Source organism: Parasteatoda tepidariorum, chromosome X2, assembly GCF_043381705.1.
Source record: "Parasteatoda tepidariorum isolate YZ-2023 chromosome X2, CAS_Ptep_4.0, whole genome shotgun sequence".
Taxonomy (NCBI): domain Eukaryota; kingdom Metazoa; phylum Arthropoda; class Arachnida; order Araneae; family Theridiidae; genus Parasteatoda; species Parasteatoda tepidariorum.
Window position 1 is genome coordinate 6,635,004 of NC_092215.1, and position 21,803 is coordinate 6,656,806.

The 21,803-nt window shown below is 28.5% G+C and overlaps 1 protein-coding gene and 1 long non-coding RNA gene across 2 annotated transcripts in view; one reads left to right on the forward strand and one right to left on the reverse strand.

The window, feature by feature from the left end:
• Window positions 1–13,124, reverse strand: part of LOC139427288 (uncharacterized) — a 64,354-nt gene extending 51,230 nt beyond the window's left edge. The window contains exon 1 of the long non-coding RNA XR_011638404.1: window positions 12,980–13,124. This is a non-coding gene — a long non-coding RNA (uncharacterized lncRNA). The remainder of the gene's footprint in view (window positions 1–12,979) is intronic.
• LOC107453500 (uncharacterized) overlaps window positions 1–14,848 on the forward strand; it is an 89,907-nt gene extending 75,059 nt beyond the window's left edge. The window contains exon 4 of the mRNA XM_016070359.3: window positions 14,522–14,848. Coding sequence (XP_015925845.1) covers window positions 14,522–14,548 — 27 coding nt within the window. The 3' untranslated portion in view covers window positions 14,549–14,848. The remainder of the gene's footprint in view (window positions 1–14,521) is intronic.
• Window positions 14,849–21,803: the final 6,955 nt, after the last annotated feature.

Genomic DNA, 21,803 nt, shown 5'->3' on the forward strand with positions numbered 1-21,803 from the left:
ACTACATACATTCATTAAATTAGGTAGGGTGAGTCAGTGGAAAATTGTAATTGCTTCATTACATGGTAACACAATGGTCATTGTAAAATTACACATGCTCAACGTAAAAGTTTTGTAAGTAAAGGTAATAAAATCGTTCTAGAAAACACAAATTTGAGAAAAAAATGTAATATCGAATCATTTTATTGAAGTTTTATTAAAGTCTAAGATAATTAGATAGAGTAAAGTCGAAATCCCATTTTCGAAGTACCATGTGGGTCGTAAATCATGTGGGTGTCAAAGTCTAATTTTACATGATTGTCGACAATCACAGGTTGTCGATTGCTAATTATAATTCAATATATTCAAGAGTATCGTTTGGGGGAAAAAGAGGTCATTGGTGTCGTTGAAAGTTAACAGCATCAATCAAAAATGCTTTTGCATTACTGCAACACACCTTGCAGAGTCTGTATGAAATAAGATAAAAATGAAGTTTTAAGACCAACAGGAATTATTGGTTATTTCGAGAATGATCTTGAATAAAATATTTGCAAACATCTTTTTTGATAAAAATGAATTTATTGCGTGACTAAATATGATCCTTCAAAATTAGCTTTTAATCTTGCACAAATTAGCAATATTATCCACGTGTTTGACTGGCTATTTACCACACTGTTAGCTAACTGTTTGTGGTAAAAAAGTTTCGACAAAGGGCTCGAGATCTTTGCGTAGATAGACAGCTAGTGTAAGTTAACTCTGATCTCAATAACTTTTACAGGGGAAAATTTAAATGAACAAGATTGTTCATCACTACAATATTAAGAAAATATTACTTTTTTTTGTAAATTTAATACATTAATAAAGGAATAAATTTAGTTCAATATAAATAGATCAGAAAGGGAAGTGATATACCCAATATAAAATTTACACCGATAGTGTGCTGAGGACCAAGGTCACGAAAACTTGATTTTTAAGTCGTGATTTATGCTAGTATTTATGTGAGTACTCATTCCCCCCACCCCCACCCTGTGCATCATCTCCAAAGTGGGCCGAATATTGAATGTCTCCCCCATATTAAATCCCCCACATAAAAAAACCTTCAAAAAAATACCTTTATATCTCAGTTTCTCAGCTCATAAGTTAAATTTATTTTTATACAAGTCAAAATAAATGTGCATGATATTGATTTGGCAGATTCATTGGCTATTTTCTTACTTAATTTAATATATTTCAAGAAAATTATTCACTATGTCGATTTTTTTTTCCAATCACCCTTATGCTCTAAAAAACTAATATTTTTGCATATGCTGAGAATATAGATTTTACCTGACATCTAGCAAATCACAAAATGTAGTTGAAATTATTTTGAAAGATTAAAATGAAAATTAGATTTATAAACTAAGGTTTAAATTTTTGAGGATTTTGCATCAACAAATATTTTACTTTATAATCCCCGTTGAATTGAGAGACATTTTGACTTCGTGGAGGATTTTTTTGATTGAACTAACCCGCCTTTGCATTACGTGGTAAGGAAAGCCACGAAAACCCTCACGGTTAGCCTGGAGGCTAGATCCGCTGAGGATATTTTAAGTCAGCGCTGTGGTTGGTGCAAGCCGGATGCGGAATTCGTACAGACCAGCCATCGTTGGGATTCGAACACGGTAACCTCATTGGAGGGTGAGCGCTCCACCACTGAGCCATCACGGCTCTTTGAGTTAGTATTAATGTAATCAGATTAGTGTAAGAAATACAGCAAAAATAAGCTAAATAAAACTTATCTAGTCGTATAACGCAAATGCGGTTAAGTTCTATGAAAAAGTCCTCTACAAAAGCAAATTTCTCTCAATACACTATCGAGGAGTTCTCCTGTCTTCTAAATTAGGTTCAAAATTACAAAGCTACGGAGTTAAACCTTGATAGTTGTAAACTCAAAAAATTGTGTGCTTGGGTCGACTGATCCACGACGGTTAAAATAAAGATAAAACTTATCAAAAGTAAAAACATTTAAATAAATTATTTTAATAATATAACACATCACTTATACTAAGTTGGTGAACTTTCTATTCCGAATAAATCTCGTGTCACTGAAAAAAGTTTATTTTTTAAAAATATTTTGAGCTACAATTTTGTTAATGAATAAATATTTAACATGCATTTCAAAAATATGAATTCATAATACAGTTTCAGACAATATCTTAAGAATATTTTTAATTATAAAATTTTCCATATTCGCTTGGATAATTCTAAGTATTTGCTTTGCTTTTTTAACTACATTTTTCCCTCGACAATTACTTTTAGAAAAATAAAAGTTTTTGCGAATTGTGCCGTAAGGTTATGCAAATATATTTGCTCAACCTCTGAAATTACTTTTTCACGATAATGAAAAGCACCGAATTGTTCTTTTAATTAAAAAAATGCAGTACACTTTGTAACCTTTCTTAAAACGCAATTTTTAATCTTTCATATGAAATAGTTTTTGTTTTTCCGGTTTTAAAACTTATTTTTTTTAAATCTTATCCCTTCTTTTTATTTCGTTTCTTTTTCCTCCTTTTTTGTAATTTTCACAGTTGAAAATAAAAATGATTTAACATTTTATTTGTTTCCATTTGGAAAAGAAAATCAATTATTATAACTCCTCTCATTTATTTTATTCATTGTTACAATCGGTTATTTAAACTTTCATTGCAAACATGTGATAACAGATTCTTATGCTCAGTTTTTTTTATGAATAAAATAATTTTGTAATTATGTAAAATTTAGAGCATTTTTCACTTTACAAATTTACTTCTCAACAGTCTTTTTAGGTAATTGATAATTTTTTGCTTGAAATGATAAAGAAAAATTATCATTCTAAAAGAATGATATCTAATTTCAATAATTTTTTATTTATTTTTACACGAAATTTACAAAGAATTGTGTATAATTTTGTAAAAGAAATATTCAAATAAGAGGTTTTCTCATTTAACCCTGTGTAACTCAACAACTCTGATTTAAGAATTATTTACGCGGATGTTAGAATACATCATATTAAGCGTGTAAAAAATAATGAAAAAATTAAGACCATAAAATTAAAAATTTCTTGATAAAAAGCATTTGTTGAACATCTCCAATATCGTGAAACATTGCACAAAAATTCCAATATATTTAAAACTTCATGTGAAAAATTTCGAAATTGTTGTTTTTATGGTAACAAGGTCTCACACCACATTTTTCAATCCCTCCTTAGACAAATATAGAATCAAGGGGATTGTTGTAAAAAATTTGTATATCCTGCAATTATGTCGTGGAACAATTCTTGCTAAAAGCATTTTAATATTGGCAGCTGCACCAAGACTTGGTTCCTCCGAGTTTGCAATGTTTTCTTTACCTGAATTTAGTTCGATTTTATAGGTAAATCCACCTCATTATAGGATTGAATTTTCATGTATGTTGCAGATATGTAACGCGGTTATACAAAGGGTTAAGAAACATCTACATACTAATGATTGTTTTTAAGAAAATGTTAAACTTTAATTCATGTTGAAATGCCATTGTAGGCATTACATATTTACTACCTTTTAAAATTTCATTAATTTCATAAATTTTATTTCCCTTGCTTTATTTAAAAAAGAAAGAGAGATAAAAAAGAAAAAGAATAATAAAATAATTACATGAAAATAACTAAATTTTAAAAGCAAAGAAATATGTGATGCCTATATTGACAAAACAAATGTATTAGCTTAAAAATTAAATATTAACCGACCAAACAAACGACAATTTAAAACTATAAGTAATAAGAACTATTTACCTACATTTAAGAGTGTAAATTTTTCTATGTCACTTATAGCATTAGTTTGTAAAGTTTCAAACACAGCTTTATCAAATATCTACAATTGTTCGTGAACTTTAACTTTGGACAATTTGTTGGCATATTTTTTAAGACTGTGGCTAAAATTCTCAGAAACCCTAACATTTAATTAAAAAAAAAAGGGAAAATTCTAAAAATTCAAATTAATGCAATGACTGCTGTTAATCTAATATTAAAAACAGCTGTTTCGATACTGTTAAGAAGTTTCTCTAACGAGGTCAAAACAGGTCAGGAGAAATGAATGAAAGATGATAAAATTTAAAATTGAATGAACAGTTTTCTGTTTCATCAATGATTGTGATTACACTGGGGAATTTTTTTTTTTTTTGTTGCATTTATACAAATTGTTTGACTTTGCTCTGGTAAGGGAAATCTGAAATTAGTTTGCTCTTGAAGCTAAACATTTCCTCTCTAAATGACATTCTCAGTTTTTTTTTTTTTTTTTTTTTTTTTTTTTTTTTTTTTTTTTTTTTTTTTTTTTTTNAACAAGGTCTCACACCACATTTTTCAATCCCTCCTTAGCCAAATATACAATCAAGGGGATTGTTGTAAAAAAATTGTATATCCTGCAATTATGTCGTGGAACAATTCTTGCTAAACGCATTATAATATTGGCAGCTGCACCAAGACTTGGTTCCCCCGAGTTTGCAATATTTTCTTTACCTGAATTTAGTTCGATTTTATAGGTAAATCCACCTCATTATAGGATTGAATTTTCATGTATGTTGCAGATATGTAACGCGGTTATACAAAGGGTTAAGAAACATCTACATACTAATGATTGTTTTTAAGAAAATGTTAAACCATAATTCATGTTGAAATGCCATTGTAGGCATTACATATTTACTATCTTTTAAAATTTCATAAATTTCATTTCCCTTGCTTTATTTAAAAAAGAAAGAGAGAGAAAAAAGAAAAAGAATAATAAAATAATTACAAGAAAATAACCAAATTTTAAAAGCAATGAAATATGTGATGCCTATATTGACAAAACAAATGTATTAGCTCAAAAATTAACTATTAACCGACCAAACGAACAATTAAAAAACGACAATTTAAAACTATAAGTGACAAGAACTACTTACCTACATTTAAGAGTGTAAATATTTCTATGTCACTTATAGCATTATTTTGTAAAGTTTCAAATACAGCTTTATCAGATATCTAAAATTTTTCGTGAACTTTTACTTTGGACAATTTGTTGGCATATTTTTTAAGACTGTGACTAAAATTCTCAGAAACCCTAACATTTAATTTAAAAAAAGTGAAAATTCTCGAATTCTCGAATTCGAAATGTTTAAGTTTAAAATGTTATACAGACCCTGGCCAAATTATTAGACGTACTATAAAATCTTAATTATCAGGTGATACTATACAGCTTTATTGTTTTTATGAGAATGAAACCGATTTGCACTTGCTTACGTTCGTGTATCAATTGTTTAACATAGTAATACAATACGTTAAAAATAAATACAAATAGAAATATATAAAAAACCTCCTGAATAAAACCCATTACATGCATGTTTAACTATATAAGTATTGCATATAAACTCGTGCGAAACATGTAGTAATTAATAAACTACAGTGCGTCTAATAATTTGATCTAATTATTATAATATATTTATATAATGCTTGATATAATAAATGTCCTATATTTATATAATATATCGTCTTATTTATCCAATCTTTGAATTCATATTATATATCGTTTAGTTTAACCAAATGATTTGCGAACGTAAAAAAGTGCAAACCGGTTTCAATCGCGTAGAAACAATAAAGCTGTATAGTATCACCTGATATTGAGATTTTATGTTCGTGCGTCTAATAATTATAATCTTATAGTGCGTCCAATAATTATAATCTTATACTTAATCTTATAGTGCGTTTAATAATTGGGCCAGGGATTGTATATCACAGTAGGTCACATAAATGTTGCGACAAATGTCTAGGGGAGTTAGAGCACAGCATCAGAATTAAAAATGCACAGGAAAATATGTCAGGAAAAGTCATGGTATGCAGCTTGGGGCGCTTTCACTATAACGACTAGCTCAGAAGCACACAAAGATACGTCTCATAGCAGGAAGGCACCACTTGCGGCGTATGATGGCATTTCCGGGCATGGGTTCCTATGTAATTTAAATCCTGATGATGTTCCTTATTTCTCCTACAAATTTGTCTCAACATTTATGTAACTATCTGATATATAAAATTGTAAAGAAGGAAACCAATTGTAAAATTCGTTTCTCAGTTTTATCCATTAAACTATTATCAGTCCCCTAATTATAAATATGCACTTTTAATTGTGATTTTACATAATATATTTTGGTCTGAAACTTATTATTTTTAGCGCTGAAATTACAAAGCTTCATTTTAATTTACCATTACAAATTTGGAGATTCTTTGTTTTTATTATTTTTAATTAATAAAACTAATAATATTCAAAAATAAATTCAGTAGTCTAATTAAAACCAGAAATTATATCAAAGTTTATATGATAGTCAATCAGCCATTTTAGTTCTAGCCCTTTATTTAGATTATAGGATTAATAATAGGAACTTGCTTTTCAAACCTAAAACGTTACATTCCTAAATCTTCACAATGTTTTCAATATCCTTAGTATGTTATTAAATTTGAAATACTCAAATTAATATAATATGTCCTTGAAAACATGGACTTCACTGACAATGGTCAATCGATAAACTACAATTAATTTAAATCCCGCTCTGTTTATACAGTAGAGTACAATTTTCTGGAACCTTGTCTGGCAATTCCGAATTTAATTAAATTCTGAAAGGCATTCAAAAATTTGAAACATTTGGGAACCTGCTTTGGTAAGTTCTTTGTTACCATATGTACTCAAATTTTAATATATTTGATTCACAAGAGAAATTTTGACTTATTGTCTTTCAAATTAGAACAAAATTCATAAACTAAACAAAAAGAGTAAGTAGAATGGTAGTTATATTCTACAATATTTAAATTCCAAATGAACTAAAAATAAGTTTCGTTCCTCCACTCTACAAAATTTTAAAATTCTAAAATTTAAAAAACCATGAAAAAACTAATGCTGTAATAAAGCAAAATTCTGTACTTGCTTTAAGTACAGTGATTTAAATACAGATACTGCTTTAAATGCAGATATTTGATTTATTTATTTCGGTTACTAAATTAAATTGGACAGTGGTAGTTCGCTTGTTAGAGAAACGGACTCCCGTCTGCAGTGGCTGGGTTCAACCCTTTGTTGCGTTAAGACTAACAGAGTACCTGCGATATACGTACTCGCAAAATCTGTGGAAAGCCCTGCGGTCAATCGCTGACCAGTATCGTGGGTACAGGGATCAAGAGAAATTTCTTTCACCTTCAGATTTATGTCTAAATTGAGGAAGCGGCCTCATGAATGAGTGATGCTGCCATCTGTTCGGGGAGTTCAGAACTAGGACGTTTTTTCTCCCTTGCGGTGCTCTCTTGCAGTCAAACGAAAGGCGCTCTTTACTAACTTAATTCGCTAAAGGTCGATAGCTGACGAGCTTGGCTTGTCCAAGTGTCATTAAAAACAACAACTAAATTGAATTAATTCCTTCTAAAGTCTTTGTTAGCTTAATTGTAACTCATGCTATCTCTTCTTTCTGGGTGTGTTTGAAATGGAGCACATGAAAGTTTAGTAAGGAGTGAAAGTATTAGTTTATAATTAAAATGCAATTAAAATATCATAGAGATTAGTTGAAGTAATTTTTTAACAGGAAAATTTAAAGCCTTACAATAAATGCTCTTTGAAATAACATCCTCTACAGCAAATATCAAAACGCGCACATTCTACCAATTTTCGGAAGTACAAACTTGTAAAAAGGTGTTATAATAAATATGTTGCTACTTTTCTTCTTCAAATTCAAACTAAAACTTCTCCCACGATTGTTTAGGCATTTTTTTTAGTGTTTTTGTTTGGTGTTTGACCTTCATTAACCTTGAACAAGAAATGATTTACAAATGAAGTGTCTAAACACGAGATCACCAATACTAGTTACAATACATTGAAAAGAATCCGCGAAATCAGCAACCAGAAGAAAATCGAAATTCAATGCACCTTAGCTAAATTTAGGCCCGCTAAACCTGTGAGTGATTTTAAGCTCCTTCTGTATAAATCACGACTGAGCTTTCTCTACGTAACATTGCACAAAAAGATAAATAAATAAATAAAATAACCACCCTGAATAACTTTTGATCTAATGATAGGATCTTCACATTCTAGGACTTAATCTTAATGATTCAAGGGGGTGACCTCAAATATGCCAATTTATAAGTGCAGACGATATTGTAAGTTACAATATCAGACACAAAAACGCAATTTCTCCGAATAAGCATACTATTTTTTCGACGGATTCGGATTTCTGACCCCAAAATGTACGGGCTAGCCGGAATCTGGGAAATATGGTCCCCAAATATGGTCAGAAAAGTATTCCTAAGTTCGGACCCCGTAATATTAATTTTGCTTTCTGAGTATTTGAAATATCTCGAGAAATTTTTAAGTGATTTAAATTTTTTTTGCATACAGTTATAAAATTCATTTGGCTAACGATAATTCCATGCAAAAAAAAAAAAAAAACTTTTATCGAGTATTTACTATTTCTATTTTATTTAATAATAGAGTGGTCCAAAGTTTGAACCAAATAATGCTAATTTTACTTTTTATGGATTTCGCTAGATCTCCAGATTTTCTAAAGCGAATTGAAACATTTTTGCACACAACTGTAAAATTCATTTTTCCAAAAATAAATCCATGCAAAAAATAAGTTTTAACAAATATTCATTAGTTTTTATTATTTATTCAATAAAAGTCGAAAAACATTTGACTTGTAAGGTACACAATTGTTTTCGTCAATTTAAAATATTTCATTTTATATGGCAAAACACAAAATTTGAGCGAAATCAGAATTTCAAGGAAGTCGAATATTTAAAATTTTGATTTCTCAATAACAGCTCGACCGATTGCGCATAAATTTTGCATTTTGCCAAGTAAAATTACATACTTTAAAATGACGCAAAAATTTTATGTTCATATGATGTAAAAATTTGAAGATCCGATAATCAGATCATAAGTTATTTAGTGTAGTCCGTTTCTTTGGCACACTGTACAAAAATAATAATATTAATAATACATTAAGCGATACTTAGTAGCTGAAATAGGCAAGTAAAACACAAGAAACGATTAACTAGGTAAAGTAAATAATTTCTAGAAACTGAAGTGGAAAGGTACGATTGATAATAAAAAAACTCCGTTTGCTTCAAAAGTTAAAATCATTAAACTTTTTCGAGCACTTAAAAACAAAGCGCTCATTTTCAAAATAAAACAGATTTTAAGAAAGCAAATGTAAATGAAAAACAAAAAAACTTTGCGTTGTTTCGTTTTTTTTTCTCAATAGGTACCTTATTTTTGAGCACTCAAAACATTTCGACGTTTTTTAATTTTTGAATCTAATGGAGTTTTTCTTATCATCAAGATAAACTAGACGCTTTATTCAGTTTTCACTTTTTATATTATCTGTAATATGAGTCTCACATGAAATTATCCAATATATAATTACCAAACACGTATGAAAATATTACTCTTTAAAAAACAAGCTTCAAATCTAAAAAAAAAAATATTTATTCTAACTCGGGACAAATTATTTTTTAAAGTTTAATTTTACTATACTATAAAAGTAATTTTCTATTAAGTAGTAAACTAATTATTTTTTAACACAATTACCAACACGTGTCGATATTTAATACATTTCGTAGCAATATAGAAAAAGGGTGAAAGACATTTTTTTAAAAATTATCTGGGAAGATGATTAACTTTTTTTCGTTTCAGGTTTTTCAATCAAATTATAATATTAAGAAAAAAATCATAAAAATAAAATATTTAATACAAAAGAATAAAATTACAAAGAAATTTCAACCTTGACATTCATATTTGAATTTCAATTTTATACATTCAAACATATTATTATAATTTTGAATTTTCAGACGTTATGGTATAAAAACAGTTGCCATTTTAAATCTGATGTAATCTAGCTTCAGAAAGCTATAGACGGGAATAGTTACAGACAATTTAGATAAACGTTTGAAAAAAAAATGAAGTAACTATAACTTCTTTTGCAGAACATGTTGAAAAAAAGCGAAGGAAACAAATTTCATTTAAAGTAAAGAAGTGAAATGTAATTTATCATGATTTCAAGTTTATACTGATACGTTATGGAAATAACATTATTAGAGTTTTCAGAAAGAAAATAGCGGACAGATTTTTTGACACTTATAATAAAACTGAAGGAAAAGCACGAATTTCTGGCTAAATTTTCTCAGAATGTTTTAATATAATTTTGTTGATTGTTGAAATTTATATCAAATTTAAAATCAACTCGGAGAAAACCTTCCGGTAAAATTACCGTACAGTATGGTAATGGCATTTCTCTTTTTTAAATAAATAAAAAAATAAAAACAATTCTGGTCAGTAAAAACAAAATATACAATATTTAAACTAACCATTTGTTAATTTTTCCGCTCATTTGTAAGGGTTTATTGGAAATTCTGATTCTCATAATTATAGTTTTTATAACTACACAATTAATACAAATTACAAAAATGAAAAAGTACTAAAAAATACGGAATTTTACTGAATAAAAGGATTTCAAACAATTCCCTACGGTATCCTGTTGACATGGGAGTAATTTTTCTATCAGTTCTTGTTGTGTTGTGTCACCTATACGATGCCCTCCACGATAACGTGATTATTAAAATAATTTAGATACATTAGGCACAACGATGGTTTTTTTTTTTNTTTTTTTTTTTTTTTTGGAAAAAGCATATAGAGAAGAAATATTCCTTAACTTTGACGAAATTCGTTTCCTCGAAGAAGTGCCAATAATTATTTCGTCACTTTGACGAAATTTTTGAGCGGAGCATATACTGTTTCGTCAAAATCGAAGAAATTTTTGTGATATTTTCATATCCATTTTACAGTGTATTACTAATTAATGTGAGAAGATGGCTTTTAAAAAGAAGATTATAAAAAGGTTATTCATATATTTAAATGCGAAATACATTTATAAAGCGATTTTATGAATATAGGAAGTTTAAATATGAGAATAAATAGTTTATATTATTAAGTTTAAATATGAAAATAAATATTTTTTATGTATTTAAAGGAATGATTCTGAAAATATGACGCTAGCATATTTTTAAAAAAAATATCTTTCGTTTCGCATCTGTAAATCAGTCCCGTTCTGCACTAACTATCAGCAATATCTTTAAAAATCTAGATACAGAAATTTTAAGAAATAGCTTCATTTTTTGAAAATGTAGAGTGCTTTACTGACCACAAGAAAGTGCATAGTCTATCTGAAAAATTATTTCCTCTTTTCTCATTTATTACTCAATATGTTTATTTAATTTATATACATAAAACTATTTAGTAAATGCAATTTTTGGTCTTAGGGAAATATAATTATTAGCCACATTTCAAAATTGTTCAAGAAAGTATTTCGAATAAAATAAAAGTAAATTAAATAATTTCCACGCTGAGAAAAAAAAGTATGGTCAAAACTACCAGAATTTGAAAAAATTTATCGTGTTTCTATAGGGACTCGTATAGGGTTCCTATAGGGACACCAAAAAGCTTTATTTACCGAAGTGCTTTGGTAATGATTTTGTTATATTAAAAATAAAATATGGTTTGTACTATGTCATAAAATTTGGTAAAAGTCGTAAAATTTGATAATTTTATCATGATACCTTAGAGCAGCGGTTCCCAATTTTTATCGGCTATGGAGTCCTAAATGATCCAGCTTTTTTTGGTGGAGCTTTCATTGTTATTAGAAAAAGTGTGTGAAGCATCTGTGAACATGCTAATAAAAAAAAGACTTTTAATCATTTTGAAACTATTTAAAATGTAGAAGGAAATTGTTATGAATTTTTCTTGCTGTATGCACAGGCTGAAAAGAATTGAAGTAAGATGAATTACGGTTTTTAAAAAAGAACTTTTATAAAGGATGAGAATAGTTATTAGAAAGAAAAACATAATTCTTTATTCTGGAATTCAGTTATTTTATTTTGAATTCAGAAGCTCGATGAGAAATATTTATAAAATTTGTATGCATGCATGTTCTTCTCATAATTTATTCAATGAAAAAAAATATATATGTTTTAAAATTTGCCACTTTTTTCATTCACATTTTAGATAAAAAAGTTGATATAAACAAGATAAATATTAAATAAATTATAGATGATTGATTATATATACATATTATTATTATTGGTTAAAATTATCTTAATTTTCGGAACAACTTTTGAATATCACTGCCGTAGAGAGTGGCATTAAAATCACTTTTTCGGTTAAATTTGTTTTTCAGTTTTGCATTTTTTACTAAGTATTTGGTTATAAGAACTATAATTTTTATAACCAAAATTTCCAGTAAATCGTAACCGTATGAACAAAAAAATTAATTAATGCTTAATTAATTAATGTACAGTATATTAGGATTTTATTAGAAAAAGGTATGTTTTATTATTCAGAAATTATAGAGTAAAAGGCAGATAATATATGAAATAGCATGTCGGGCAAATATGTTCGAAATATTGCTTAAATTACAAACTATTTAGTCACATTTTTTTATCGATATTTTTTTTTAATGTACTAGTTGAATTTCATTGATACAACGTTCAATTTCCATTTCAAAAAATGGGGTGTTATGGTATTGTTAACAAAACCTTTAGACATTATAAAAATAAAAAAAAGAAATCAATAAAAATGCTACATACTCTTAAATCACATAATCTAGGTGGCCAATTTTATTTACCAAAACGGGAAATTACACGACCAGGAAATAACTCGAAAATGCCAAAAATATTGCTCAAAAATGAAAATATATTGCTAAGTCATGTATTATTCCATTTTCAATTTCTTGAAAATGTCAGCTATACATTGCCTTATTCTTTTCGTTCATAATATTTTACAACAATAAAAAGAGTGAAAAATTCAAATCATGACCTCAAAATAGGAAGTAGATTTTGTAAAACCCTTTCGACCGTAAAATAAGAAGTAGATTTTGGATGTGAAACATATTATAAAAAAAATAATAATAGTCTTTTAACTTGCAAAATATATTTTCAAGTTTTTACCTATTAAAGAATATTTTTGAAAATCTATACTTTTTACTTCAGACATCAAAGAATCTGATAGAATTAAATGTGAAAAGATTTATTAACTTTTCATAGAATAAATGTCTCATTCAAAAGAAGTTGGGAACAAGTTGAATTTTTTAGCACTTCAAACCGAATCTGTATTGATTAAAGTCAGTTATGACGTCAACGTGACGTCACGTTTTAACAAACTTTTTCTCCGCCAAACACGAAAAGCCAATCTCGCAAACAATGCCAATAAATTTGTCGTCAATAAAAAAGAACCATGACTCCTGCCTGTTAGTAAATGTCTCAAACCACAGACAAGGAATTTAATTTTTGTTAGACAATCGACCCGAACTTCAACTTTTCTGTTTTGAAGGGTGGTACTTTTAGACAAATATAATCACACGAGAAATTAAATTTTTGTAACATTAAAATAAATATTTTGTTAGTAAAAAATAAACTGATCGTTGCAAATATTACTAGGACTTGTAAAAGATGTTCCAAAATTCCTGCATTTTATTTCATTTCATAAACAGCTGTGGATTGATGACCCATTATTGAGTTAAGGATTGTCGAGGTCCAACTTCGTAGCCTTAAAATTTTTAACCCCAGAAGACAAGAGAAATTCTGGTCAATCAATGGATAATCTAGCATTACTAATCCGCATTTCTGTAACATGGTGAGGAAAACCTAGTAAACCTCAAGCGTTTAACCAGATTGCAAGGAGATTCTGACCCATGATCCATCAACCAAAAGAGATATTTAACCAGGTGCAGACCGACATTTATCCACTACGAGACGAAAGCAAATTTCGTATATACCAGCTCGTTGCGATTTGAACCACGGCTCTTATGGGAGGAGAATGATTCATATAAATACTGAAAATGAAATAATAAACTGTTATTTAAACCTTTGACGCAGATGGAACACCGGTGCCCCTCTAATATATCTTTTTTTCCGGCTCTCATATAACAAGCAAAACCATATCTTGGTATTTTTTAATTGTAAAAAAGCGATCTTAATAGTTATTAAAAAAATCTATTATCGGTGAAATTGATAGTAAAATGTAAAATCCCCCCCCCTAAATGAGTTCAAATTTTTTTTCCATTCATATTCAAAAATATATCAATAATAGATTTTGTAAAATAAGGAAATTTCAATGATAAATAATTTTCTTTTAGGTCTATATAATTGCAAATTTGAGAAATTATTGTTTGGAAGATTTTACCGTTAACGCAGATGAAAAAAACACCGGTGTTTCTTGTATTTCATAACCATACATTATTAAAATGCTAAGTGAAATATTTTGAACTATTTTCATCTAAATTAATACAAAATAAAGAAACACGGTAATAAAAATACGTTTAATAAAATTTCTGCGTCAAAGGGTTAAGGTTTAATTAAAATCCTTTATTATAATAAAATTCCTAATAACAAATTCTAAACATTAATCCCTCTTATAAATGCAAATTAACTCTGGAAAATATTTAATAAGTTTTGTCATTAAAATTTACATTTGTATATTTTCTTTTCCAGAATCAAGCAGCCAAGAACACAAATTGAAGCAAATGCTGATTGTTGCGCTTGATTTCGTTATATTTTTTTGTTACATTTGAAACACGATTTTCGAATTATGTATGTGTGTAATTACTCTAAAATAATAATCACCAAAAGAAGAAATTAGAGAAAAGAATATGAGATCTGTGCATATCACTAATTCACTTTTTCAAATTGTTTTTTGTTTTATTGTTTTCAACTCTCAGATGCAATTGTTCCTTATTTTTAAATATTTTATTAAGCATTGTTAATGAGAAGTGTATGTGATATTTATAATTTAAATAAATTTTTTGTTTATTCGATTCATATTTGTTTTGAATTATTGTTTATTTTGATCATAAATATGACATATAATGCAAATATGTTCATTACAAAAAAGGTTCTAAACTACACCTCTAAAAATTATTTTAAGATTTTCTTCAGAAAAAGCCATTTTCTTCCGAAACTTAAGATATTCTGAAAACCTTTTTTTTTTTTTTTATACATCATCTGGTTTTTTGAAGATATTTGGTCATTGAAATTCCTGGTTCTGATATTTTCAGAACTCTTTGAAGATATGAAACAGATGTTAAGTTAATTAAAAAAAATATCGCTCTCGCTTTTGCTTTCAACTTTTATATATAATATTTTTTGTGTGCGGCTGCCTGGAAAAACCTTTTTTTAATCGAAGTAGGAATAATTTGGAAAATAAAAGGAGAAGAAAAAAGAAACTTTGTCTAACATCAAAATTTTACATGAATTACATAGGGAAAATTTTTTTTCTTTCTGTTAAATGAGATTTTTTAACGAAACTTAGAAATTACTACGTCACTGATTTAAAATCTGCAATCAGTTTCTCCTCCAGAGCTACAGATTTTTCCCCTTTGAATGACAATTTTAGTATAGTTTTTTGCCGAAATGTACAAGTTTAAAAACGTTGTATTAAATAGGTGGTCGCATAAATGTTGCGACAAACTTCTAGGTGAGTTAGAGCACAGTATCAGGATTAAAATTGCGTATGAATCTATGCCCGGAAATGTCGTTATACGCCAATAGGAGCGTCACCTTATTATGAATTGTTCATACGTCTGCTTCTCAATTGGTCATAATAGGAATCCGGGTATGGATTGTAATGTAATTTTATTCTTGATGATGCGCACTATCTCTCCTGGAATTTTTAGCAACAATTACGCGACCCCCTGTTATATATAAAGTTTTTAAACTACTGCAATTCAACGAAACATATGCTAAAAATACCACTTTTTAAAAAATCTGTTTCTTTAGGAACAAAACTATTTTCATTTTTGAAATCCCAACACTTGAATTAGACAAGATCAGGTATTTGTATAAATGAAACGAAAAATTTGTTCCCCAGCGTTATTCGTTTAACCAGTATAATCAAAATTTCAGGTAGTATTTAATCGGTATTTTAAGGTATCTCTGTCATGGCATGTAAAGGTAAAGAATGCATGCTTAATCAGAATTTTTTCATACCTCGGGCATGATTTTTTTTTTAATGTTGGGCTGTATAATTTTCAAGCTCAGTTGTTAAGTTTGCTTTTTAAACTTTTATTTTACATGAAATTTTCAGAGATCCAATGTTTTAACTTGTAATTTATCCACAAAACAAAATCTGTAGACAATCAAAAGTTTCATAAGTGGGCCAAATACTTTCAGATTTTCATCAGAATATTTAAGGAAATCTTCGAAATACTGTAAGTGGGATAGTCGAATACCTTTTTAAAATTACCTTATACACTCGTGTAGGAAATGAAGAGAATTTGCAGACTTTGTCGAATATCTCTAGAACTACCTTACCGATTTTAATAAAATTTAATATGTACATACATTAATACAATACAAAACAAATAACCGTTCAACAATTGTAATACACACTCATGATCATTCGTAACACTCGTTGAAGTCGGAAGGTATGAAACAGCAGTTGCGGAATAATTAAAAATGGATTAAATAGGAGGTATGGTTCCCTCTTATGTCTTCCTCATGCCTTGCAGCGTGATTTCATACTTGAAATAAGACAGTTTACCATTGCCTGGGGCGATTGGCCTGAATTGTAATGTGGTAATTTCATACCCTCCAACTCCAAAGAGCGTTACGCTCGATCATGCTTGCGTATTACAATTGTTGAAGGGTTATTTATTTTGTGTTGTATTAATGTACGTACATATCAAATTTCATTAAAATTGGTCCGGTAGTTCTAGAAATAATTGACCAAGTCTGCAAATTTTCTTAATTTCTTACACCAGTTTATTAAAAATGCCTTTAAGTATTCTTGAAGTGATTTCACAGTTAGGTTGGTTTAACGTATGGATGTAATTTAAGCACCAGAATGGTGGGTTCAACAGTTCAACCAATGAATATAACCCGTATAACCTATTAGCCCATATAACCCGTGTTCCTATTATACAGTCTTTGATTCAACCCTACTTGATGTAACTGCAACCATATTAAAGGCAGATAGTCCGCGATTGTGATTAAAGTGTTCAATTTTTTAAAATTTTCAATCGTTTTTAATTTGAATTAAAAATGGCATTCATTAATTGCTATGCATTAATAATGGAAAATTTTACAGCGGCCTAGGCCTATAGGCCCATTCGTCGAATACAATGGAACATCAATTTTTTAATTTGACACCAAGTATATAGAAATAATGTTAAAAATTTTACATGAACAGCGATGGCAACAAGCCTCGAAAACATTGAAATACATCAGAAAGAAGGTTAACGGACCCTTATAATTTAACATATCGTTCAAAAATTTAACAAAAAATAAACTAAAACAATATTGGTCGTGTTTGGTGTTGTTACGTTCAGGCCAACAGACCCTTATAGTAACGAAAAATATCTAACATCACGAACCCATTTTTTCCTATTAGATACTACACTTGAATAAAGGTATCAATAGGATCGAATTGAGAGCTAGAGCTAGTTGCTGGGTAAAAGAAAATAGTTAAGAATTACACACATGGTAAAAGTACACATTAGTACAAGCCTGTCCAAAAGGACATAAAATTTGTAAAATCAGTAAAAATGGAAATTGTAAAAACATTACAATTTTAAAACATTATGTTAAAAAAAAAGAAATCGACTGTACAAAGCCATTAACATGCATAAAATTTCAAGGTATAAAATTATTTGTGTATAAAAGATAGGATAAAGATGTAAAAAGACAAAATTGATAAAATAACAAGAATAGATAAAATATACCCTAAGATTAAAATCATTGAAATATATTTGTCCAAAAGGGACGTGAATATTATAAAATTCATTTAAAATTTTAAAATGTTTGCAAATCAATATTCAAAAGCGTGTTTTGACGAATACCAAAAAAAGTGGTATACAAAATCAAAGGTAAAAGCTAATTGTGTATAAAAATTAAAATAATTTAAAAGTTAAATAATTAACAGTTAAAATCAATATCATACCAGTGTAAAACAACCAGCCGAGCAACATTTAAAAAGTGTTGAGTAAAATGGAAAGCGGTGTTTAAAACATAAAAAATGTAAATACAAGGTCTAAAATTTAAAATATGATATACAAAAAGTTTGAAATTTAAAGTACTACGAGTAAAATTATGCATTAATAATAAAACGAGATCAAGAATTATTTGTGCATTTAAGTTCTGATCTTGCAACCATAGGAACACAATTAGGTGTTTGCGCAAGATTCAAGTCGCGATGGCTTAGTGAGGATACTGAGTTGTCACTGAAAGGCCGGGGTTCAATCCTCAGTGACGGCTTGAATCCCAACCAACTTCATATTGGTGGGAATCAGATAAATTAGCAAAGGTGATTTTTTTCACAATGCGATACACATTGCTATAATCTTTAAAAGCCTTAACATTTTCAATTTGAAATAGGTATAAAGTAAAACCTGAAACTTGGTTCAACATCTCACCGTAAATATGTCTGAAGAAAAACTTTAAACTTAGTTGAATATTTCACCTAAACATTAGTTTTCCTTCGAACTTAGAACTTTGTTCAATGTCTCACTAAATAATTCCTAGAACCTTGGGTTTAGTTTCACGTTTTACTACAGGAATATTGCTTCTGAATGCACTACTACAATTGTAAAACTTCGCACCATATGGCTTAGTATATTGGTTGCAGCTAAATTGCCCCCTTCCTCTAGTAATAATGTAAATGCATAAAAGCTAAGAAATATTCTTGAGAAAGACTATATTGTAGAAAACATTTATGACCAAATATAGTTTCAAAAAGAAAATATTTAAAATTAATTTCATTTTCTCTCGCTACATTTAATTTTTTTTATTAGCCGTACCTTAAAAGTAGAACTTTTTACGTTTTACTTTTGAACTTTTTTATTGCTAATCAGGAGTAAATTTTTTCCAACTTCTAAATAAGATCTTGATGGTTTGATTCTAAAATATTACTATTTTTAATTCTTTATTCAAACATATAACATTCATACAGTTGAGATATTATATCTCCAAACGTGCACACATCTCAGTATATACTAAACGTGGAGTTATTACTTGCGTCATTTCAAAAAGCACTGCACTATTTAGAAGTCTGCTTCATTGTTTCATTGTAATAATGAGATGAATATTGTATTTTGCTCAACCGTTATTGAACAAAAAAAACGTTATTATCAATTACAGAGTTTTAAAATGTGCAATAGTTTTATATGATATGTTTTCGATCATGTGTTTACATTATTTTACTTAATAAAATACAAACAATAGACCTAATTCTAAATTGCAAAAAATTCCAGATCAAATTAACGGTATAATATTTTACGGTAAAAATGTATTTTACGGATGATGTACCCAAAGTGCCGGTATTTAATATAATTTGATCCGGAATTTTTTACAGTCGTCGGAATTTTTTACAGCATTGTCGGTAGTTTAGGTTTAACCAAAAGCTTTTGACTGTCAAAAGTCTAATTTTAAGTTATAAGACTTATGAGATATTATCAGAAAATCAATAATTCGACAAGGCATTAACTGATTTAACCAGAATCCTTATCCATCACATTATATAGCTTAATTAGAGTTCAGTCTATTATCCAAACAACCGTCAATAATGACGTCATTTGTGATAGTCGAAGGATAGCTCTCCTTATCCTCCTCAGGTTCGTGACAATTTCCTACTGCCGAATATCATAACATAATATCTAATTATTATAACATTTTGCGAAATATTTTCCAGTTAAATAAAGCCACAAAGCTTAATTGAAGAACATATTAAAAGAAATTTTGAAAACACTAGCCAAGTAGTATTATTTCTTGAGGAATAAATATTACATGGCGAAAAAAAGGTATGGTCCAAACTATGAAAATATAACAAAATTACTAATTAACTTTATGGGAAAGTCAAAAATCTCGGTAATTTTTATGGAAGCGCTTTGATAATGATTTTGGAAGAATTAACTAGTGTAAAATTTGGTAAATCTGGTAAAATTTTGTAATTTTATCAAGATACCTTTTAGGATGGCATAAAAACCATTTATTCGATTAAATTTGCTTTTCGATATTGTATTTTTTACTAATTATGTAGCTATAAGAACTACAATTTTTAAAAGCAAAATTTCCAGTAAACCGTTATCATATGAACTGAAAAATTACTAGATGAAAGATTTAAATACAGTATACTTTAGTTTTATTAACCAGAATTATGTTTTTTTAATCAGAAGTTTCATTACTATACAGTACGATAATTTACCAGAAATTTTTCTCCTTGCAGTGACCATGCGCCTTTCTTTTTTTTTTGCGTCAGATGCTATTTAGAACATCAGCGGATCAAAATTACGTAATACTGCATCGATTTGAAAAATGGAACAGTATGTTGCGCGAAAAAGAGTATACGACGTTCAAATCTGGGGTATGCAAGGGTATTATGATGATTTTCCAAAAAAATATGAAAATCACAATTTTAGACGTACTGGATTTGATTTAAAAGGTATACACGACTCTCTGTGGCTTCAATTTTTGCTCTGCTTCAAGATAAGTAGGAATACTCTTAAAAATTCAACACTCTTTCTTTAACAAAAACCCTTTCCTTTCAAACGAAGGCAACTGATCCAAAATTTTCAGAAATTGACCGCTAGATGCTACTTAATAATTAGACACTTTTTTAAAGAAAAAGCCAACTTTTAAAGCAGTGTAAAAAAAATTCAAAGGAATGCAAAGAAAAAAATTGTTAACTACGGAGACAATCCATCATATCCACTTCATTTTAGAAATTTTACAATTAAGCTACTGCCTTTTTTTCAGCTGTGTTTGACCAAATAATTTTTTAAGACGTTCTATAAATAATGCTGGACATATATATGCATTTTCTTTTCACATAATACCCATTCTTTTATATAAAATCAGTTATAAAGGTAACCCTTTCATAAAAAAAAATCACAAGAAAATCTCACAATCCTTCAAATAATATCAAGTTAACAGATTTCATAATAAATTTAAGTAAGCCCTGCAATGAACTGCATTATAACAAGATCGGGTAACAATTCCTAAAAATGAGTTCTGTAAAGCATTTTCCACATGCTTCAGAACTTACTGATGTAACTGTCAAATGCAACATCCCTTATGCTAATGATTTTAAATGATTTAATAAAAATCTATACATTATTAGGCATATATGGAATATGAGTATTGTCAAAATTTATCCAATCATTTCTTTCGCGCCCCTAGTAAGTTATTAACCCCTGATGCCAAAAGAGATTTAAAATAATTCAATGAGCATTCAGATTGCAACAACAAAAACAAAAGAACTATCAGATGCTTTAAATATCTATCTATCTATCTATCTATATATCTATATATNGATCTTGAATAATTTTTGAATATACAATTTTTTTTCGTTCATATGAACCAGGCTAGTACAGCTGAGTGGATAAATGTGTCACTTGTAGTCCAGAATCAAATATGATGTGCATTATGACAGTTTCTTATTCTTTAGTATACGGAAAAATTGACTAAGCAAAATTGACTTAAGCCAAAAGAATTAAAATCATTAAACAAAATTGATTCAAAATGACAAATTAAACTCAATTTTCTCATCAAACGCTTTTGTTACAAGCAGATCTTCAATATCCTTTTCTAATTTTATCTCTCAAATTTTGAACAAAATAAAATAAAAGGCGGCAATTTGAGTGACAATACTTTCGATACTTTGTACAAAAAAAGTATTAATAAAAGTATTGATGCCGAAAATACTATTGAAACAAAAAATCGAATTAATTTGATACTTTATGATACCGTTAACGAATTTTGATTTATATTATTGCTCTCAACA